General features: G+C 43.1%; 1 protein-coding gene across 1 annotated transcript in view; it reads left to right on the plus strand.

Annotated features, from left to right (window-relative positions):
• Window positions 1-7235: 7235 nt before the first annotated feature.
• The window catches only part of LOC147421631 (SRP72 RNA-binding domain-containing protein), a 67202-nt gene continuing 50119 nt past the window's right edge, over window positions 7236-24318 (plus strand). Inside the window, exons 1-2 of the mRNA XM_086503379.1 lie at window positions 7236-7507; window positions 7585-7721. Of these exons, the coding sequence (XP_086359505.1) occupies window positions 7348-7507; window positions 7585-7721 (297 nt within the window). The 5' untranslated portion in view covers window positions 7236-7347. The remainder of the gene's footprint in view (window positions 7508-7584; window positions 7722-24318) is intronic.

The following is a 24318-nucleotide window of genomic DNA, read 5'->3' on the forward strand; positions in this document are numbered from 1 at the left end:
ACAAACCTCACATCGGACCTGAGGAGATTAAGGTGGCCTCAGAGTACATATACTCGGGCATACTAATTAGACAGCTAACTATTGATCGATACTATTCTTAAGGATAGAATAGTATCGATCAATGCTTTCCCCCCTTGCATGTTAAAACGTTGCAAGACCTTGTGAAGATACTCTTCCTATGATAGTTCAAGTATTCCACGCTTATGATCTCTCTTGATACACATACCAAGAAAATGATGTGCATCACCCAAATCCTTCATGGAAAACTGCTTGCTTAAGGCATCCTTGAGAAGTGAAATCTCATCTTTGGATTTCTTGGCTATAAGCATATAATCCACATACAAGATTAAAATGATGAGGGAACCATCGTTCAACCTCCTTGTATACAAACAGTGATCCTCTTGGCTCCTTACATAACCTTGGGAAGCTTTCTTTAGTCTACAGACGAGTTCTGCCCTTGTTGGCTTCTCAGGCTTGGTCTCAAAACCTTTTGGCTGCTTCATGTAGACATCTTCTTCAAGATCCCTGCGAAGAAACGTCGTCTTCACATCCATTTGGACCAATTCCATGTCCTCAATGGCTACTAAACCAAGCGCAAGACGTAGTGTAGTCATCCTGACTACTAGGGAAAAATCTCATCGAAATCTTTGCCTTTCTTCTGCTTGAAGCCCTTACCAACCAATCTAGCCTTATACTTAGGCTTGGGATCTTCTGTTGTGTACTTCTTCTTCTACACCCATTTACAAGGCAATGCATGTTTACACTTTGGTAACTCTGCCGATTCCCAAGTTTCATTTTCCAAAATCAAGTTATACTCAGATTGCATAACTTGCTCCCACTTCACGCTATCTTCCATCTGAATAGCTTCTTTGTAACAAGTGGGCTCATCACAGTCAGTGACTAAGACATAGTCCAATCCTGGCTCAAACCGCTCATGGGCACGAGATACATGCGTAGATCTCCTCACTATTTGACTGTTGGATTCCGCTCTCTTTGGAGCACTACTAGTGGTAGGAACATCACAAGTAGATTGAGTTGGTTTTTCCAAATTTGTGGAGGCTACATCCTTAAATCTAACTTTTCAATATTTGAACTCTTTAACAGGTTGTCTATGAATTTTAGACTCATTGAATATCACTTGTGAGCTGCGTATAACCTTTCGAGATTTTGGGTGTCAGAGATGATATCCCATCTCTCCATCTGCACCATAACCAATGAAGATGTACTTGTGTGATTTGGGATCTAGCTTCTTGTGAAGCTCTTTAAGAATGTGTGAGAATGCTTCACACACAAACACACATAACTAACCATAAGTTGGCTTCTTACTACTCCACATCTCCTGCGAAATCTTGAAATTCAACGGAGTACTAGGCGATCTATTTATGATGTGTACATCTGTCATAACAGCCTCTCCCCAAAACTCAGGAGGTAAACTTACCATAGATAACATGGCTATGACTCTTTCTTGAATCGTGCAATTCATACGCTAACAATGCCATTCTGAGTAGGTGTGAAAAGCTTTGAGCTTTCTACCAGATTGGTTCTCAACCATGGCTAAGGATTTTTGGAATGTAGTAAATACTTTGTCTTTCCCCTTCAAGAGGTAGACCCACACCTTTCGAGTAGAGTCATTTATAAATGTCAAGAAATATAGTGCTCCCCCTAGAGATTTGTGTGGCATAGGCCCAAATAAATCGCTATGAACTAAATCTAGAGGGTTTCCTAGCTCTTGATATAATGACGAGGAAGTTTGCCTAGTTTGCTTGCCATAAATACAATGCTCATATAAATTGAAATCAGAATAGTTTTAGGTAAGTAGCCCAAACGTTGAAGGATTTCATTCCTTTTTGGCTCATATGGCCTATCCGACCATGCCACAACTCAGTAGAAGGCTGCTCGACTACATAGATAGAACTCTCTTTGACTGAAGAGACATACAAAGAGTACAATGATCTAGATTTGTGACATTTTATGAAAACCAAATTTGCCTTACGCACCATCCATGAACCATTGCCAAAAATAGTAGTATAGCTTAGAGCATCAAGCTGACCAACTGACACCAAACTCTTTGTCAGTTTAGGAACATGTCTGACTCCATAAAGCATAAATTCAGTGCCATCCGTCATTCTTAACTTGACATCTCCTATACCACATATATCAAGCTGATAGAAATCTCCAAGCTTGATTGAACCATGCATAACATTATAGTTGGAGAACCACTTTCTATGGGGAGTAACATGGAAACTCGCACGTGAATCGATGATCCAATTTTGCACATAACACTCATCAAGAGCCGAGAACGCATCTAGACTCAAATCAAAAGTGAAAACAAGTACATCTGATAGCTGCTGCATGTCATGAACAATCTTTGGAGGTGGAGAGCAACCACATCGATCTCCTCGATCTTTACATTGCTCTTTGGAGCTTCATGCTTCACAATAGCCTTCCCCTTTTCACATTGCAAAACACATAAATATTTCTTTAAATTGCCTTTCTTACCACAATGATAGCATTCTACATTCCTCAAGTCACGACCTCGACTCTTGCTACGATTGTGACGATCCTTACGATCCTGTGAATGACTGCGATTGCGACTATGTCCACCTCTTTTCATATGGTGATTATGGCCACCATATGAAAAGAGGTGGCCATATATGCATGGAGATGCATATATGGCCACTTGCCATATATGCATCTCCATGCATACCACTATCAAGAGATTGACGTTTAATCTCTGCAGTGAGCAATGCACTAGTAACATAATCAAATTTTAGTTTACCGCCTAGTGCGGAGTTATTAATCGTAGTATTGAAAGTATCCCAAGAAGAAGGCAAAGAGCATAGCAAGAAAGTGGCTTTCATTTCATCATTGAACTTCAGCCCCTTTGATTTCAATTGAGAAAATGTATTTTGAAACTCATTCAAGTGTGCATTAACGCTGCTACCTTCCTTCATATCAAAAGACATAAGTTTCTTCATCAAGAAAACTTTGTCAAAAGTACTTTTTCCATCCCAAGCTGTGCATAGAGAATCCCAAAGCTCTTGTGCTGAAGTCTTGTCCATAATCGTGAAGAATATGGTCTCGCCAAGATGTGTTCTAATGGTGGCCATATCATAGGCATCCAATTCTTCCCGCTGATCATCATTGTAAGTATTCTCTCTACGCTCTTTCAATGGCGTTGCCAGGCCCTTGTTGACCAAAACATCAAGCATATGTTGCTTCCAAATCGTGAAGTTTGTGCCATCGAACTTCTTTATGTAGTAGTCTTCCCTTTTTTAGGCACTACTAGCAGCCATAAGTAAAGAGAAATTTACCCAAGTTTTATGGCGAAAAGAGTTGGGAGAATTTTGACAAAGTTTCCCCTAGAACAGGAGCAGAAACTCAAGACAAGTGCGGTAAAATCACTAGTTGTAAGTAGTCGTGTGCCAAAAAATGCATATGGTCGACTCGCTGGAAAAATCCAAACTGCACAGCACACCGCACTGCTGCACTTGCGTTCACACGCCTTCGCACCCCCTCACAAGTGGTATCAAAGCATGGCGACTCTCCTGGGTCTAACAGCGTGTGCTCGAGCTTTATTTTGAGCGAAGGTTCAATGACTTACAACATGTAGAAGATTACAGAGTCCTGTGAAAGAAGGAGCTTGAGGTTCAGTTCAAAGGTTCTACAACCTGCAGAGAAGTAGGTTCTTCGGAGCTTTGAAAAGCTGAGTGCTGCAACTGAGAGTTGATTGCAATACATCACACAAAAATTTTCAATTAACTAACGCTTGACTACCTGAACACAGAAGATAACCCTACTGCAAGCAAGGCCAAGATAGCGTTAATCTTTTTCAATGTTGAAAGCTACTGAAGGCATCATTAGCTTCTGCAAATCAAATGCTAAGGCAACTTTTGGAGATAGTGCAAGGCACATTGACCAACATCGTGGGCTTCTCAAAAGCACTGCTAAGAGAGAGAGTGAGAGAGTAAGTCTCAACCGTATGTGTGTGTGTGTGAGTGAGAGAGAGAGAGAGAGAGAGAGAGAGAGAGAATTCTAAGCGAGTAGTGAGAGCGCGGTTGTGTGTGTACGGGCATCTTCGGCTCCGACATTGACATCGAATCTACTCGTTCTCAATTTTTGGCATCGACATCGACTCGATCTCAGTCTTTGACATCGACATCGTCCCTTTGACTCCGGATCCATGACATCCGTTCTCCGACATCGACGTGTGCATATTTGACATTGTTCTTGACAACGGATTTTTTCTCGGTCTTGGCATCTTCAACGTCGGCATCCTGTCTTTGACTTTGGACTCTCCGACATCAAGTCCGATTTCTCCAGCTCCAACATCAACTCCATCTTAGATATTGTCGATTTCGACATCTACTATAGTAGAATCTTAATTTGATTGGCCCTTCCTTTGAAAAGGTGTTGTTACACATGTTGCACAAATGTTTAATTTGTCAATGAATCAAGAATCATCATGGTTAACAATATGGCTTCTTGATGCCTTTACCTATTCTTGACTCTGCTGGAAACACATTTCTATGGATTTTATTACTGGATTTCCACTCACTTGTTCACAAAACGATATGATTGGACCATTGTAGATAGATTTAGCAGGCAAACTTACTTTCTACTAAGCACCTGGCTCAATTGTTTCTTAAGCATCTTTTTGTTTTGCATGGAATGCCTAAGTCTATCATATCTGATCGAGATAGACATTTTTACATGATGATTTTTGTGTGACACTTTTCATTAATTTAGGCACTCCAACAAACTTCACTTTTGGATTTCATCAAAATCTAATGGACAAACCAAAGTGACCAATAGCACCATTCTAAATCTCATGAACATACACTCATGAGATGCCGGGAACTTGGGACACATACATTCACTTGCTTCAATTTGCATACAACAACACTCCAAATCCTTCTACGAGAAAGTTGCCGTTTAAAATTGTATATGTGTACTCATTGCCTACTCTTTTGTTTCATATTTCTCATAAAGTACCAATGTTGATGAAATCGTTTGATAACACATCCAAATCTTCGAGCAAGCAAAACAAGAAATTCATAAAGCACAACATGCATACATCAGAAAAGCAAATAAAAAGAGACAACCCATGGAATTCAAAGAGGGCGATTTTGTGACGCATTGCATTGAAAAGAGACACTTTAAGAGCGTAGAGATTAGTCTCATTGTCAAGCTAGCACCACGGTATTATGGTCCATTTAAAATCACTAATCATATTAATGCTAATTCCTTTTGATTAGCTCTCTTTGACTGTTGGAAAATTCACAACATATTTCACATAAGCCTTCTTCGTCCTTTCAAAGGTTCTCTACCATCACTCCCTATCATTGATCATCCACCTCTTTAGAATAAAATTTTGAAATCCTTATACCTAAGATCGTCATAGACCATGAAGACACAAGTATTTAAGCATATCAAACTTCTAAAAGCTGAAAGTTTTCATTCTTTACTTGAGGTTTGCCCTTTGGCTGATGACTATAGTATTTCATACATGAGGATCACCCTTTGATTGTTAGTTTGTGGTATTTGATATCTGAGATTTGCCATTTGACAACTATTTAATGCATCATTTAGAGCAATACTTGACTGAGATTTTTCCCTTTGAACGGTGTAAAAGGTAATTTCTTTTCACTATTGTCATGCTCTTCTTGTCTTTGTTAGAGAGCCCACTAACAAAGATCTCGTTCATATTTGTAGATATTTGGATATGTGGATTGCACATACCTTTTTGGTTTCCTCTTTTCAGGATATTATGATGAGATGTGGTTTACTTGATCCAACATATATCGTGTGCAGATGTGCCTTGTCTCCACACAAATTCTGAAGATTGCTAGTTTTCTCTGTTTTTTACAGCTGAGGGCAGTTGCTTCCCTATCGTGAAAGACTGTTATAACTATTACTACATTTGGACATTTTATCAACGTTGCTTATGTTTTATTCCTAAAACCAATTCAAAAGAAGCGATGTAAATAGAACTCTCCTTTACCTAATATTCTTAGAGTTTAGTGAAAAACAACCTCTTCTATTTTTGGGTGTATATATGAAGAGAGAACGAGAATCCCAAAATTGTGTCTTTATGTACACTACACTTTTTCAGGTGAAATCAACTTCTTGACTCCTTACAAGAAAGACGAGCTCTTTGAGAGCACCTTGACCAGGTGACCTAATATTTTACCTCCCTTTCAAAGCCAAAGGAGACATTAAGATCTCCATCAGAGCAAAGATGTAGAAGATACACTTTGTTCCACTTTTATGCTAATTTTCTCTCTTAATCATGGCATACACTCTTTTGATTGAGTAGTTCATGCTCTCTTATCTATCATATATTTATCTTATTGTAATTCATGTTCCATGAGATAAATAAAGAAACGGAAGGCAAATACTCAATCACATTGATTGAGGAGAATTGTTGGTATCGTGTATGGTGTTTTGTGTTCTAATTCTTGTTTATGTTGCTCTCTTTGTGTGTTGTGATTATTCAATAATCGTTTGAATTTATTTTTATTTAATGGATGAAAGTGTGTTGAAAGTGTTGGGAAGATTTAAGAAGCCAACAATTGTACCACCATCCACACCAAGAAGCACGAGCCCAAGCTTAAGATCTTGAAAACGTACAAAGACATCGCCCAAGTGGGACTAAGAACAACTAAATCTTTTGAAACCACATGGCAAGTCAATGACGAACAAAGGAGCCCAACACCAAAACTTACATAAAAGTTTTTAAAATGCAAGACAAGTCGATGAAGATAACACGACAAGCAAATGATGAAGAACCTTGGAACAAGACAAGGCTTGAAGGAGAGAAACATCACCAATCCACCACCACCCTTAAGAACAAGAAATACACAAGAACAACCATAGGAAACAATGAGTGAGCAATCAACCATGCAACAACACACTCACACACACCACATCGCAGACACTCAGGTAGACACACCCACACCCCCACATTCGCAAGCAATCCATCACAGTTATACAACAAACACAAAATTGAAAGAAAAGTGTGCACAAAGAAACCAAAAAGAATACAATTGGGACAAAAATGGTTCCTTTTTGCCAAGAGCGTCTCTTCCAACACTGTAACGACAGAGCAGGTATGTTGGGTGGGAAGGTAGGAGGTAATAGGGGACCCACATCTTGCTTTTGGTTCATGTTTATTCTTTTGATGTGTCGTGGTGATAAAAGGAATTTCACTCAATAACGTTTAATCTGAATGACCATTTACTGTCGTGGACCATGAGAGTATTAGTTTTTTCCCCGCGTTAATACACAGAGGACGTAGCAGGAGGATTCCATTAGCATATCGAGCCTACTGAATGCAGAGGAGCGATGCCGCCCAAGCAAGGAGCCCCCGCAAAGCCCAAGTCTAAAACTCAAGCGCCCACTCCCGTCGCTCCAGCGAAGCCTTCGATTGAAGATCTCTACTCGTCTTTGGATCGATGCGTCCAAACCAACGATTACAGGCAAATCGTGAAGATTTCCGATCAAAGTATGCGTGCCTAGTCTGTGCTTTTTTGCTCTTTCCTCGCCTTTTTAACTGGGTTTTCTCTTGGTTTATCGATTTAGTTCTTGCTGATGCTCCTGAGGAGCTGAATGCTCTTCTCTGCAAAGTGGTTGCTCTCATACAAGATGACAAAGTGGATGATGCACTTTCTACTCTTAACTCGAGCGCAACATCAGATAACTCGTTAAATTTCCATAAGGTATTTCCTGCTAACTTCTATTTCTTTACTCATCATTGTGGGGGAGGTCTTTTGATTCATGGGCATACACAAAATCAAATCTGGATTTATGCAGCTTCTGCTTTGGCAAGTAGATAGTTCAGAACTTGAACGTTGAAGGTCAAAGTCTTATGAGGCATACTTGTAGCATTATTGTGGCCCCACTATGTGGCCATATTAATTCACGAGCTCATACAAAGTCATGTGAAGGAAAGCTAGATAGTTAACTTGACCTTTATATTTCCACGAGGAGCATAGAAACTACAATCAGACAATGGTACTCCAATCTGATGTTTTGAATGCTAAAAGCCTTGTTTTGTTGGAAGAGGAAATTCTAGAATAGGACGCTATAGTGGAAGTAAGGAGTGTGTTTGTATGGATGTCCTTTTTGGGGAACTATGACTTGTAACGGCTCAAGTATCTCACAATGAATCGAGTACAAACCTTCAAAGAGCAAGGAAGGTGCTTCTACAGTGGTGAGAAAGGACACATGAAGTGGTGAGAAAGGACACATGAAGACTGACTGCCCGGTTCGGCACCATGGTAGGAACAAGCATCTTCGAAGAAGGAACAATTGAAGAAGGAACCTGCTCCACCGAGCTCAAATTCCATTCTTGATTTGCAAGGGAATACGAAAATAGAAAAAAATGAAGCTCAGTTACTTAAAAGGCTGGGGATCGGTGAATAACGAGCGGGTATTGATCCTCTATGACCCTAGATCGATGGACAACTTCATCTCATTGGAAACTGCAGAACGCTTGGGTCTCACACCGGCTCAACTTGAATTCAGGTCACTTCCGGATTGACATTCGTGGGGTTGACCACTAATGCAACTCCCGTGCAAGGACAACTCAATATTCGGATTGGCAAGTACAAGGACCGCGGATCATTTTTAATGGCACCCATCGAGGGATGTGATATCATCTTGGGTATGCCATGGCACTACCATATGCAACCGGTCCCAGATTATGTAGAAAAGACCCTGGCCTTTGAGCATGAGGCTAAGAATGTTAAAATTTTAGCTGATGTAGGGGATTGGCTATTCCCTATTGTAAGCCATATCTCCATTAAAACATAAATAAAGAAGTGCGTTTCTGCTTACTTGATTTTCACACGAGAAAAAGATAAAACTAATGAGGGTTCGCTTTGTAGTTTGAAAATTAAATGATTTTAATTTCTTGAAAAGTAGAAGGATTGTTTCACTGATACTCTGCCGGACAAGCTACCTTTGGAACGTCCGGAAGGTCATCGTATTGTTCTCGTACTGGGTAGCTCTCCCCCAAACTAACTCCTTACAGGGTAAGTCTTGCTCAACAAGAGGAAATTTTGAAGATCAATGAGCTTCTGGAAAAAGGTCAAGTACTACCAAGTACTTCGCCTTACTACTCTGTTGGTGCAAAAGAAAGATGGCACGTTTCGAATGTGCATAGACTACCGATCTCTAAACAAGATCTTTGTCGAGAATTGCTTTCTGATTCCTCGGATTGATGATATTCTCGATTAGATGCAGGGTGCAAGCATCTTTAGTCGCATTGACTTAATAAGCGGATATCGTCAGATACGCATAGTTCTTGAGGATGTCATAAGACTGCCTTTTGCACAACCTTTGGACTTTATGAATTTTTGGTAATGCCTTTCGGCTTGATCAATGCTCCTGCCACATTCAATCGAATGATGGATCGAATTTTCAGCCCACACCGAGCTTTTATAGGAGTATTCTTTGATGACAGGTCTAGGGTGAATGCAGTGACTTTTGTATATCACGAAGAATGGGAATCACTTTCAGATTTTTATCCAAACGACCCCGACTTCTCCTCCATTTGGAGCAAGTTACAAAACGGAAAGAATGAATATCCCTGTTCCATTTGGGATGGTTACCTCTACCACCACCAAGAAATTTGCATGGCAGTACCATTGAGGGAGAAAATCATGGAGGAAGCACATGCTTCGCCTTATGCGGGTCATCGAGGTATGCTCCCTACGACTTTAGCATTGGAAAGATATTTCTTTTGGCCAAGCCTTAGAGCAGACATTGATCAATATTGCCTTGTGGTTGACTACCATGGGTCTATACCTTGCACTTTCCTTTAAGGGTGAATTTGGGCTTATCTTGGATTTATCTCGGTACATTGATCAATATGTCAGGGTTGCCAAAAGGTAAAGTACAATTGGCATAAGACGTGTCACAAAGTGATGACGTGGCATGACCACCCAACATAGGAAAATGACTTTATAAGTTGTTCCAACTTATAGGTCCCTTTCCGATAGGCCCAAGGAGACATAAAGACTCAAAAAGATGTGGGAGAAAGGCTTACGTTGTCACGGGGATGGGCACCAAGTGCCAATGAAAAAGAAACAGACTGAACAACTTTAAGCACTTCAAATAACAACTAACTGAAAGAGATGCACGACAAACGAGAAGAGGAGTGGTGGAGTTCCACCCCGAGATAGCACTTGCTCCAAACCTTGGTGCCCCTTTCGGTGTTTCTTTATATTGCTTGAACTTAGTACAATGCCGATACTTACGTTCCTTGCACCTTCACTTAGAAACGTGCGAGAGAATGAGCCCTCTGCACATATTTAGAGGCCCTTGGCTTATGAAAAGCAGTTACATGAAAAGCTTCAAACACAAAAGCCATTGGTCCAAAAAGCTGGCGTTGAAAATCAGCCAGCACAAATTATGGAAACCTGTACAACTGCCACATCAGCACAGTTAGCGCCAAACACGAAAATCCGTCTTGCTACCACGTCAGTTGTCAACACGAAATTTGGAAATTTGTACAGTTGTTGCCACATCATCATTCTCCACGTTGTGTGTGTAGAGGTCCCGCTTTATTTAATCCATTTGGTCACTAGGGTCCCATCAGACAGGTGTCAGGGTCCCATAAGTTGGCAAGAACTCTTCTTTAAAAATAGGCCACTCGGCAAGACTTTGCAAGTTGGTAAAACTGCTTTCATTGCTTTTGCTTTTTCTGCTGCTTCTAGGGTTTAGGCCCCTTCATTGGGATGTGCAGGTTGGCTCCGTTCCGCAGTGGCTTGACATGTCAGCAGTTTGTGACAGAGGTGACATGCTATACTGACGCCCGTGATTTGCGGTGTTGGTTGCTGACATGGCAGGCCGTACGAACGCCTGTAATTTGTGGCGCAAAACACGCTGGCAGCGCTGCTGCTTTTGGGCTAGGATGCTTTTGAGTTGAAGCTTTTCATGTACTGCTTTTGAAAGGCCATGGGCCTTTAAATATGTGCCTAGGGCCACTTAGACTTGCTGACGAGCATCTGAGCAGAGAGGACCCTTCGACTTTGTAACTTTGCTCAAGCATTAATATAAAAATAAATACTGAAAGGGGTGCCTGACTTTGGGGCCAATACCTTCGGGCACGGAACTAAGTCGGGCCGTGTCGACTCAAGTGAATTTTGATTAAGTTTGTGAAGTGCTTTTATTGATTCTCTCGTGTGTTGTGCCAAATTCCCGACTTGAAGTGTCCAAGTCTGTTACAGTGGTATCAGAGCTCGAGAAATCCGATCCCTTTTACCGCGACACACATGAATTCAGGTGACGGATCCCGCAAGAATCAGACGAACCCACGCGACAGCTTCGGATCGGGACAAAGTATGGAAAATCCTAATGGACGACGATTGGATCCTGACGATTGAGAACAAGAGTGAGTACGAGCCACCACGGCCCACAGAGTATGAATGAATGGAGATGCAACGTCAACAACAGGTTGATGCTTGTGCTAAGCAGATTCTCTAGTATTCGAAGGATTCCCAATATGCAAATTTTTTGACCAAGCATCCGATTGACGAAATGCATACTCGGTGGCATTTAGCCATCATCTCACCTTTAAAGTCGGCATTGAAGAAACTACCTGCCCCATGGGTGTACACTGAAGATGAACTTGACCATGTCATAGAACGACGAGTCAATCAAATATTGAGGACCACGAAGCATTCGAAGAGACGTAGCAAGGGAGCAAACTACCTTGGTTACTTGGATTGTCAGTCTTCTTTTGCAAATGCACAAAAACCAAAGAAGCGCGTATGTTTTGATGCGTTTCTAGTTCATGTACTAGTTCAGTGTTACGTGCAGCGGAATGAATGTTGTTCTTTCTCAAGATGAGTGATTCATATTTGCTCAAGGTTCCTTTTAGTTCTCATGGCAGGGAGAGCCTTCCGTTCTTAATGGAGAGTGCTATGATCACGAACAAAGTGAGTGGACACTGTGCGTGCAAGTGTATGAGATTGAGAGATAGAGAGAAGAGGGATACGACATCAGAGACGTAAAACCCTCCTCCGAAGGCCCCACTCTCGTTGGCAAGAGTGGTCTATGATTGATTGCACAAACGGGTACAATGATGATGCATAAAACTGATGCAGATCTAGGCTATGTCGACGACGACAACCGGGATGGCGATGGCGACAATAGGGCTGAAAATAGAATGGTTCTATCTGCTGTCCAAAAACGCTCAATGCTGAAATTTGTTGCGAATGAAGTGCTGATTTTCGCGGCTGTTTTGGTGCTCCTGAAAAATGCTAATTTGCCTGATGAAAAACACTGAGATGCTGCTGTGTTTTAGGGCTGAAAACGCTGCTGTCCTGCTGCGATTCAGTGCTGAAAACGCAGGCTTATCTGCTGCTGAAAATTCTGAATTGGCAGCCCTGCTGGCGATGGTGGAAACGCTAGATGCAAGGGGAAAGGGCTGTGCGATATCTGCTGAAAACGCCAAGGCCAAAGAGAGGCTAGCGGTGATGCGAAACGCTAGGGCTAAGGAGTGGAAAACGCCAAGGCAATGGGTTGGAAACGCCAAGGGATCTTGGAGAGTCTGTTGAGAGAGGGGGGAACCTGTCGCCAATGGCCTGTTGTTCTCCTTGCTCATCTGCTGTTTAGGGCTAACCGTGGTTCGCTTATATATTTTCTTACCCAAATTGCCCTACCTACTTTTATTGGAAAGTCACTTAAATTTATAAGTGAAAAATGTCAAAAATAGGTAAAATAGGCTAAATGCACTGGAAAAATCCCCTAACTGATTCTAATGGATTCTGATGGGAATGCTTATGATCATGCTGTGTGTAACCAGAGGATATGCATCTATCCTAAGTGACTGGGCATGCACGGTCTACGAATAGACTCACAAAAATTGCGAGATCACTTCTAATCTAGAGTGACTGGATTGACGGAAACCCTGTTATGGTGTAGCTTGTCCACGGACACATAGGGTTGGATGTGTCACGTGACATCCCCTCCTTCTTAAAGTGAGGTACTGGTACCGAGCTGCATGGCTTCCTTGTAGTCTGCCAACAACTCTGGATATTCCTTGAAGAACTCTTCGTCTACCCACACCGCTTCGTGGGTTCCTCGATCCTTGAACTTCAAAAAGTATTGTCACAGTTGCTTCCTCGAACCATGGCGAAACCGATGCAACAACACTTGCTCCGGCTCCATGACTTCAGCTTTATCGATGATCTCCGGTTCTTCTTCTTCTGAAAGACTTTCAACCAAGAAACATGGAAAACGTTGTGCATTGACTATGAGTTAGGCAACTGCAATTTCATTGAAACCTCATTTATCTTTTTAATGACTGGAAATGGACCATACATACGAAAAGACAACTTTGGACACTTCTTTTCAACTTGCTTAAGACGTTGCTTCATGATTCTTAAATACACCCAATCTCTTTCCTTGATCGAAACATCTTGACGATGCTTATTAGCCTACCGTGAATAAGATTCCTGAGCCTTGCTTAGTCGAAGCTTTACACTCTCAGAAATCTCATCCAACATTGGCATCAGGCATTTGACTGACCGAGTGAGTCAAAAGTGACTGGAACGGACGGCCAAAAGCTGCCTCATAGGGAGTTCGATCAATAGCAGAATAAAAAGTCATTCAAAATAGTCTGTACCAATGGGAGATAAAGCTCCCACTGAGACTGCTTATCATGTACTTATGACTTTAAAACATCAAAAGCCAATTGATTGTAAATTTCTGTTTGACCATCTGACTGTGGATGAAAAGCTGATGAAAAATTCAACTTAGTGCCAAAATTTTCAAAGAGTGCGCGCCAAAAATTGGACGTGAACTTAACATCCCTATCTGAAACAATTGATTTTGGCAAACCATAGAGGGGGTACCAATGCTTAATGAACAACCGTGCTACATCTTGTGTAGTAACTGTGGCTTTACAAGGAATCAACATGCAAAACTTGCTGAAACGATCAACAATTGTCAAACATTGAGTGTTCCTTGAATGCAAACTTGGTGGTAGGTTAGTCACAAAATCCATAGAAATATCCTGAAAAGGTCCATCGGGAATAGGCAGCGGAAGCAAGAGGCCTTGCTACTTACCCTGAGGAGCTTTTACTTCTTGACATACAGTGCACTGTGTGACATAACGAAACACATCTTTTCGCATTTTAGGCCAATAAAAGAATCGTTCAATTTTTTCCAAAGTGGTGTTTATTCCCTTGTGTCCACCTGTGAGAGAATAATGTGCATCATGCAATATGGTTGGCCTGAGAGAGGGCAACACACATAAACGTTGATGAAAAAACAACAATCCATCACGAATGAGATAGTTGCTTGGCCCTTGGGAAGCAAGAGCCTACAACCAATGCTTACCAAACTCGGAATCCGCATATTGATTCTTCATGCTGTCAAAAGACTCACCATGAATAGAAAATGTGGTTCTTGGTTCAAGAGCCAAAATCTGTCCTTTGCGACTCAACGCATCTGCAACAACAGGGTTAGCTTTTCCAGGCACATACTCAATCAAACCTCCAAATTGCTCAAAAAATTGTGACCACCGTGCTTGGCGATCACTCCAATGTGCACTAGGCATAGACTGGAGCCACTTGAGGGCTTGATGATCTGTGTGAACTATGAACTCTCTACCATACAGAAAATGCTTCCAATGCTTAAGAGAGTGAATGACAAACAAAAGTTCTTTATCATAAATTGAATAATTCTTTTCCGTACTATTGAGCTTCCGGCTAAGGAAAGTTACAGGACGACCATGCTTCTGAAGCACAGCGCCTATGGCGACATTGCTCGCAACCGTCCATACCTCAAAGGGATCATCCCAAGAGGCAAGGATAAGACACGGTGCTTCTGTCACCGCAACCTTGAGAGCTGCGAAAGCCTCAATGGCTGCCTCGAGCAAGTCTACGTGCTGACGGCGAGTCTTTATCCCTTTCAAAACATCAGTCATAGGTGCAACAATGCGTGCAAAATTTTCTATGTGTGAACTATATGCTTGACATATACCAAGAAAAGAACGCACATTATATGCAGTTTTGGGCAAATCCCAATTACGAACCTGTTCCACCTTCGTAAGATCTAGCTTGACGCCTTCTGTAGAAATGATATAACCCAGATAAGTGACTTCAGTAAGAAAAAATTCAGACTTCTTAGCTGCAATGTACAACTGACACTCATCCAAACAAGTTAGTACCCTTTCGACATCTCTTTCATGTTGTTTCCACGATGCAGAAAAAATGAGAATATCATCTATAAAGATGAACACACATACACCGATCATATCGCCGAAACGACCTACCATGAGACGATTGAATTTACCCACTTCCTCCTGTGTCTTTTTCAATCAAAAGGGAGCCTTACTGATAGGCTATGCCTCCTTCATAAGCTCGATGCGATGGTCCTTCGGCCGCTCGGGTGGGAGACGAGGTGGAAGATCATCCTGCAAAAAGAGATGTTTAAACTTCGTAAAAAACTTTGAATACTTAGCTGGAGCTTGAATGCTCTGGGAAACTGGAGCAGCATAGATGAATGCCGCTTGTGCTCCTCCTTGTAATTCACGCTTCACCTGCACATGAGAGATGATAGGCAAAGAATGCAAGCCCTCCTCAGCACGAATGATGAGGGGGGAATCAGTTTTGGCATGTAAAGTGAGAGTGTTAGCCTCTCAATCAATGAGAGGGTTGAGTTCACGTAACCATCTTATGCCCAAAATCATATCACATCCTGAGAGAGGAGACACAAGAAATTTCCTACTGAAAGAAGCTTGTTGAACGGTAAACATCACATCAAGGCACTCCTGCGTGATGAGAGAGTCCATACCAGGAGCGAAGCCAGAAACCTCGAGAGGAGATTTCTGACTAACCTCTAGGCGGGCTCTCTCAACAAGAGAGGGACTAATCACATCATGCATACTGCCTGGATCAAACAATGTGATAAAATGCTAATCCTTTACATGACCATAACACTTCATGAGGGACTCATCAATGTGCGTGTCAGAGTCATGAGAAGATGCAGGTTGGTGCGTGATAGTGCTTGTGTAACCGGCCTGTTCAATCCAAAAAGGGCGGTAGACTTTACTTTAAACCTTGATTTAGCTTTCACCCATTATTAGTCGTCTATTTTACCTGTACTTTCAAGACACAACAAAGGGGAGAGGGATACAGGCTGCTAGATTGCACCTGTATGAGTAGACCGACACCAGATTGGCCCCTAACTTAGGCGCCCCTTTCGGTATTTCTTTATTCTTCAAAAGAGGGAATAAATGTTGTGAATCCCTACAAGCTGCCCCGCACAAACTCGGCTGAATTTCCACTGTTCCAGCCCGATTTCGGCAGCATAACTGTACTAGGACACTTCACAGTCAGTATTCCCACGCATTGACTGACTTCCCCGACGCATACGGGCACTTAGCAAAACCTGGCGAGAATCTGCAGCACGCTGAATTCTCTGTTTTCAGCCCCGAAAATGCGCCAGATCACCTGTACAGCGGTCCCCTTGCGTCCCCGAACTTCCTGGGGGTATTAGGGTCCGTTTAGGGCCAAAACCCTAAACCTGCAAAAATACACAGCAGGCTGTAATTTACTGTCTCGGGCTCCGTTTCGCGTGCCGGTCGCATCCTTAGCAAGTCCTCGAGCTCCCGCACCTGTAGGGCTACTTGCCCTTTGAATCGGACGAGATTTCTGGCGTGAAAGCTCTCCGAATTCACCTGTACCTGCGGGGGGATTAGCCGCTAGCTAATCCAGTACCTGTGCAAGAGGCTCTTGCCTCGGCAATCGCGCATGAACCCACACAACTGTACATTGGTCAAATGAAGAGCCCACTAGAGGGGCCTAACATACTGCCAAAGGGGAGAGAGAGGGCAGTGCGTAGCGTGCAGGGCATCACTCCTGGCACCGCACTGTGCATAAGAGGGAAAGCAAACACTCCATAGCTCTTAACCTGTGACAAATCTGAAAATGAGGCTCTCTCTTCTTCAAATTCAGCTCCACTTCTTGTTGCATGAGGCAAGTGCACCAGAATGTGCCACTTGGCACATTTACAAGCATTTTCCCGTTTCGGGGTTGCCGCCTAAAAATATCCCAACCGGTTGCCCAGTTGACTTCACGGCAGAGTAAGAAAATGTTCCCTTTGTCATTCCGAAGGTAATGACGCCAACACATTTTCAGGTCCCAAAATAGCAGTTCCCTAAATTTTAGGAGATGCTGCCATTGTATCTTTCTAGGTCATCCGACCCTCTTTGTACACTGCGGCCACATCCAGAACTGAAATGTAGCCTCTGTAGCAAAGGATTCCACTTTGGCTAGTCAATGACCCCACTTGGCTAACCATAGTCCTTGTCCAACCTTAGTGCTCTCTTGCCCTCAGGCCTGGACTCCCTCTGGACAGTTCCACACTAGCTATGCAATGCAGGGCAGTTAGATTTCCCGAGAGGTGTTTCCAAAAAGTGAATAAATAGATAATAAGAAAGAAATCAACAAAAAGGATAGATAGTAGTCACACGTTGGTGACATACCCCCCTCTTGAAATCTCAAACGTCCTCGTTTGCATCTATGTCGTTCATGCTCCTAGTCAACACTGATGTATTCAACACCTGTCGACACATGTACGACACATACATGCTCATTGTCAACCCTGGTGTATTCAACACCTCGTCGACTCATGTATTGCCTGCGTGTGAACCCTGTCCCAATGACATAGTGGTAGCTTCGCACTGTGCCATTGCTTTGAGTCACTAACTTTCCAATGACAAAATGGTAGCTGCACATTTTGCCACTGTCTTATAGTACACGTTGGATCCTGTAACACTTTCGAGCATACCCAAACCGACAGTTTAAGAATGCAGTTACACATGTACTTCTTAATAGAAGCAATTACTGTATCCTTGACAAACTGACAAGAAATACTCACTTCTATAGCACTAACCAAACTTTTGGACATTCCATAAGAGCAATTGCCAAACTGACAATCTGTACAGCTCTAACATTCATGTAACAGGTATTTGATTTGAGCTCACTTTAAATACCATGTACATCATTTGTTTTAGAAGCCAATGTCACACTGACAATCCATTTAGCTTTGAAACTCAAGGGGTCAAGGTAGGTTGCAAATCGAAGGCTTCCAAGTAAAGTGATAACATAGTTGGTGACTCTGCAAGTTCACCTTCTTCCATCCACTTAGCATCCATTGGTGGATAGTTTCTGAACTTTACCAAGTAACGCCTAGCAACCTTGCCTTTCACTTTCCTTTCTTTGTGTGCCAAAATCTGTTCCGGGACCAAGATCTCGTCAAGTTCCTCGACTTCCGGCTGATCTTCAGCTGACATATCTTCTTGCACATCACCCACATAGGGTCTGAGAAGACTCACATGAAACGCATTGTGAATCTTCCAACTGTCAGGCAATTTCAGCCTATATGCAACATCACTGATTATGTCGCACACTTGAAAAGGCCCATAGTAACGCATGCTGAGCTTTGGAAACAATCTTTCCTTGCCCTTCATCTTCTTTAACCTTGCCTTTTCAAAGCGTAAAAGCACCCAATCACCAAGTGAATATACCACTTCACGACGGTGACGATCAGCTGCTTTCTTTTGCTTTGCCTGAGTCCTTTCTAAGGCCACTTTGACCTTCTTGTACATTTCATCCATGTCCTGAACATACTTATCTGCTTCAAATATCTTGTCCTTTGTATGCAGTATGGGAGGAACTTTCTTGCCACCTTCAACTATCTCAAAAGATGCCTTGCCAGTTGATGAATGCACTGTATTATTGTATGCATACTCCACCAATGGCAAATACTGCTCCCACTTTCCTTTATGCTCTGACACATAGCACTTCAGCAGATCTAGGACAATAGAATTTGCCTCTTCTGACTGCCCATCTGTTTGAGGATGAAATGACGAAGAGAATTTGAGCGTGGTGCCCATATTCTCAAACAAGCCTCTCCAGAACAAACTTCTCATGTGTGGATCACGGTCGCTAACAATCGACTGTGGCATGCCATGATACTTGAAAATATTGCTCATAAACAAGCGTGCCATCTGATCTGGCTTTATCTTCTTGCTGACAGGAATAAAATGACCTGTTTGCTGAATCTGCAAATAATGGTCCAAATACCATCATTTCCTGTCTGTGTTCTCGGAAGATCAAAGATAAAATCCATAGCAATACTTTCCCATGGTTTATCTGGAATAGGTAGTGGTTGCAATAACCCTGGTGCCTTTTGCCTGTCAAACTTGACCTTTTGGCATATTAGGCATTCTCGCACAAAGGCATCCACATCCCTTCTCAATGTAGGCCAATAGAAGAATGTCTCAACCGCTTTAACTGTAGCATCGATACCATGATGCCCTGCATACGGTGGGACATGACTCTCTTCCATAACTTTGCATCGCAATGGCTTTGTGACGCACAATCTGCCATGCATCATCATGAACCCGTCTTTAAGAAGATAGTGTTCATGACGTTGTCCATCCATTAGTTGCTCGAAGACCCTTGCAAAATCTTCATCATTTGCATACTGTTCTCTCATATCATCAAGTTCATGATGATAAGGAATTGACACAGCTGAAATTTGTGGCTTCCTTGACAAGGCATCAGCCACAACGTTCTTCTTGCCTTCCATATGCACAATCTGAAAATGGAACATGGACAAGATATTTGCCCATCGCATATGCTTCTCAGATAACTTTGTCTGTGTCAAGAAGTATCGCAAGGTCTGATGGTCCGTTTGGACAACAAAGTCTGCACCTAGCAGGTAGTGTTTCCAACTTAAGAGCGCATGAATCACAGCCAGTAACTCTTTCTCATAGACCTGCATGGTCATCTCTGGCCCTTGCAAAATTCTGCTCTCATAGGCTACTACCCTGCCATCTTGCATTAGCACTGCACCAATGCTACTACCACAGGCATCACACTGGACCACAAATGACTTCCTAAGATCTGGCAACACAATGACTGGATCTGAAGTCATCTTTTCCTTTAAGAGATTAAAAGCTGAAATCTCTTTTTGTGTCCATCTAAAGGTGACTGCCTTCTTTTGAAGAGCATGTAAAGGTGAAGCAATCTCAACGAAATTTCGGATAAACCTTCTGTAATAGGAGCATAGTCCCAAAAAGCTTCGGACATCATGCACCGTCTTCAAATTTGGCCATGACTTGATCGCTTCAACTTTTGCAGGATCCATTCTGACACCATCCTTTGAGACAATGTGTCCCAGAAAGTGAATCTCTTCCAGAAAAAACTCACTTTTCTTTGCATTGATGAGCAACCTATGACTGCGTAGCTCTTTGAACACAATGGCCAAGTGATGCCTATGCTCCTCTTCATTCTTTGAACAGACTATCATGTCATCAAAGAACGTACCAACAAACTGCTGGTGTGAACGGAAAATTCTGTCCATCATCCTATTGAACGTAGCAGGAGCAATTGTGAGACCAAAGGGCATCACTAAAAATTCGTAAAGGCCAAACGTTGTTCTAAAAGCAGTCTTGTGCACATCCTCTGATCTAATGCAGATCTGATGGTACCCACTCTTTAGATCTATCCTGCTAAACATAGCTGCTCCTTCTAATTTGTCCATAATATCATCAATTCTAGGTATAGGGAACCTATTCTTGATGGTATTCTTGTTCAGTGCACGGTAGTCGATGCACATACGCCATGAGCCATCCTTTTTCTGCACCACCAACACTGGAGAACAGAATGGAGATGAACTGGGCTGAATCAACCCCTTTCCTAACAGCTCCTGTACTTGGCCCATTATTTCTTTCTGCTTAGCCGCACTAACCTTGTACGGAGGCTTATTTGGTGGGCTACTGCCTGGGACCAAATCTATCGCATGGTCCTCGGGTCTCTCTGGCGGTAATTGAGACGGTAATGAATCGGAAAAACAGTCACTATACTGTTGTAAAAACATTGACCTTTCTTTATCTAGCACAGATAAATTTGATTCATCACAATCTGACACTTCACGTGCAAAAACCAAGTACGCAGAAAGATGCTTTTTCATTACAGAAGTAATAGCAGAAGCTGATACAGTAGGAATAGACTCCCCTTTAAGCTTTACATCCAGAATGTGAGTCTTTCCCCTGCTCTGTAGAGTGATCTTTTTGTTGTAGGCATCCATGATTCCCTGTACAAGAAACAACCAAGGAATACCTAACAACACATCACATCCGTCCAGTGGCATGATGTAAAATTCTTCAGCATCTACATAGGACTGGATATGTAGACGCAACTTTCCAATGATGGGCGTCACAGCCTCTGTATGGCCAGGACATGCCAAACCTGCCTCTGCTGTATATCCCATCTCTTCAGGTCTGATTCCCAACTTTGAAGCCAATTCTGGGGAAATGAAGTTGGCTTTGGCACCTGGATCAAAGAAGATAAGCACTGTTTGATCCCTGACGTTTCCCCATGCTCTGCAAAGCTCACTTGCATCTGAATTTGGCTTGTCGCCCACCATATCTGGCACTAGACTAGCCATGGGCTTCTTTGCTTTCTTGTCTTCCTTGTCATCAGAATCAGCTGGCCTTTTCTTTGTAGGACAATCGTAAGCAATGTGGCCAGGCTGCTCACATATAAAGCATTTGTTCTCTGTCCTCAGGACCTTCTTTTGCTCTTCTGACTTGCGAGGAAAACGTCTTTTCCATTTCTTTGCTGGTCCTTTTTCTGATTCAGCCGTAGCTTTGTCTTTCCCTGCGTTGGCTGACTCCTGAGTCCCTTTAGGAGCCTCATTGGGAACGTGCTTCTTGGCTGAATTTTTCTTGCCTGATCCTGCCTTGACGCCAGTGTTAAATTCACAATCTTCTCCCTTGAGCAAACCATTGCCAGTGTTTGCTACCTCGATGAGCTGCGTCAAAGTAGTGACTTTTGTCTTCGTGCAGTATTTTCTCAATCCTTTGGGTAGGCCACAACATTATTTTTCAATCTGTTCTGTCAATGGCACAAACCTATAGGAAGTTACTAGAAGTAGAGCTTTCCAAAACTTCCGATTGTAATCATCCAGATTTCTGCAAGTGGCAGCATTTAGCTGGTGCCATTCTGTCATGACATCTGCTTCAAAGTCATCAGATAACCATGCTGCTGCAAAAATCTGCTTGAAGTAAATCCATGTGGACGGAGCTTGCCCTTGAAGCAATAAAGTTGTCCACCATTGTCCCGCATTCCCTGTCAAGAAAGTGGATGCCTTGCGGACCTTTGAAGCCTCTGTAAAGTTTCCCCCTGCATAGGCCTTGTCAAACTGCTGGAGGAATGAGAGAGCCTTCTTCCTGTCATCAAACCCTGTACAGGTCGTGAATGACACACCTTTGCCACCTTCTTTGTACGGAGTTGGCCTCTCCAGCGGCGTTAAATTGTCATATGGAAGTGACTGAAACATGGGAACACTATTAGGGTTCATCTGTGTTCCTTGGTCGCTATTAACTTGACCTGGAAACGCCATATTTGGCTGCTGATTTGTAATTCCAGCCATACCAAAATTTGGCTGTGGCATCCCAAATTGGCCCTGAGTGCTCTGAAACCCTGGTTGCATACCCATGACACTGTACATGGGGTTAGGCATCATCGTTTGAGCACCCCCGAACACTGTTCCTGGCGTGTAAAACTGATTTCCAGGTGCATGACCAGCCATGCTCTGGAATACCGATCCACCTTCAAAATAGCCAGGGTGTACTGAAGGTGGTGGGAAGACCTGTTGCATAGCCTGTAGGTTGCTTCCCTGCCCATTAGAACCAGCTATGGGGTGCTGAACTGGTACAGCTTCAAAGACTGGCATCTCAGCCACCTGTTCTTGCACCTTAGGCATAAGTTGTGGAGACTGCATGTTCTCCGTCAAGTGTACAGGTGTTTCCATTGACTGTGCGGTATGAATCACCTGTGCTCGAGCCTTAACAGGCTTTTGAATATGATCCAGTGACCCAACTTGCTCAGACGGAACAGGAGGTTGCAGAAAGGCTAAAAACCTCGGGTTCTGCATTACTTGTGTGAACATAGCCACAGCAGTAGCCAACTGGGTCCTGAATATATTGTCATCTGTCTGTGGTGGTCTTGAGGACTCACCCACTTCATGTGTCTGTTGACCCTGTGAAGAGGAAACCTTTTCAGTCACATCATCTGGTCTGTCAGCCATAATTGCAATTCACTGTGTCTGGTCTATGATCCCCTGTGTCTTCAAGCCCAAAACTACCAAGGCTCACTTCTATGGGAAAAAGTGATTTAATCCCGTCGATGGAACCATGTAACCGGCCTGTTCAATCCAAAAAGGGCGGTAGACTTTACTTTAAACCTTGATTTAGCTTTCACCCATTATTAGTCGTCTATTTTACCTGTACTTTCAAGACACAACAAAGGGGAGAGGGATACAGGCTGCTAGATTGCACCTGTATGAGTAGACCGACACCAGATTGGCCCCTAACTTAGGCGCCCCTTTCGGTATTTCTTTATTCTTCAAAAGAGGGAATAAACGTTGTGAATCCCTACAAGCTGCCCCGCACAAACTCGGCTGAATTTCCACTGTTCCAGCCCGATTTCGGCAGCATAACTGTACTAGGACACTTCACAGTCAGTATTCCCACGCATTGACTGACTTCCCCGACGCATACGGGCACTTAGCAAAACCTGGCGAGAATCTGCAGCACGCTGAATTCTCTGTTTTCAGCCCCGAAAATGCGCCAGATCACCTGTACAGCGGTCCCCTTGCGTCCCCGAACTTCCTGGGGGTATTAGGGTCCGTTTAGGGCCAAAACCCTAAACCTGCAAAAATACACAGCAGGCTGTAATTTACTGTCTCGGGCTCCGTTTCGCGTGCCGGTCGCATCCTTAGCAAGTCCTCGAGCTCCCGCACCTGTAGGGCTACTTGCCCTTTGAATCGGACGAGATTTCTGGCGTGAAAGCTCTCCGAATTCACCTGTACCTGCGGGGGGATTAGCCGCTAGCTAATCCAGTACCTGTGCAAGAGGCTCTTGCCTCGGCAATCGCGCATGAACCCACACAACTGTACATTGGTCAAATGAAGAGCCCACTAGAGGGGCCTAACATACTGCCAAAGGGGAGAGAGAGGGCAGTGCGTAGCGTGCAGGGCATCACTCCTGGCACCGCACTGTGCATAAGAGGGAAAGCAAACACTCCATAGCTCTTAACCTGTGACAAATCTGAAAATGAGGCTCTCTCTTCTTCAAATTCAGCTCCACTTCTTGTTGCATGAGGCAAGTGCACCAGAATGTGCCACTTGGCACATTTACAAGCATTTTCCCGTTTCGGGGTTGCCGCCTAAAAATATCCCAACCGGTTGCCCAGTTGACTTCACGGCAGAGTAAGAAAATGT

This window comes from Adiantum capillus-veneris, chromosome 27 (assembly GCF_014529385.1).
Source record: "Adiantum capillus-veneris isolate H3 chromosome 27, ASM1452938v2, whole genome shotgun sequence".
NCBI classification, from domain to species: Eukaryota; Viridiplantae; Streptophyta; class Polypodiopsida; order Polypodiales; family Pteridaceae; genus Adiantum; species Adiantum capillus-veneris.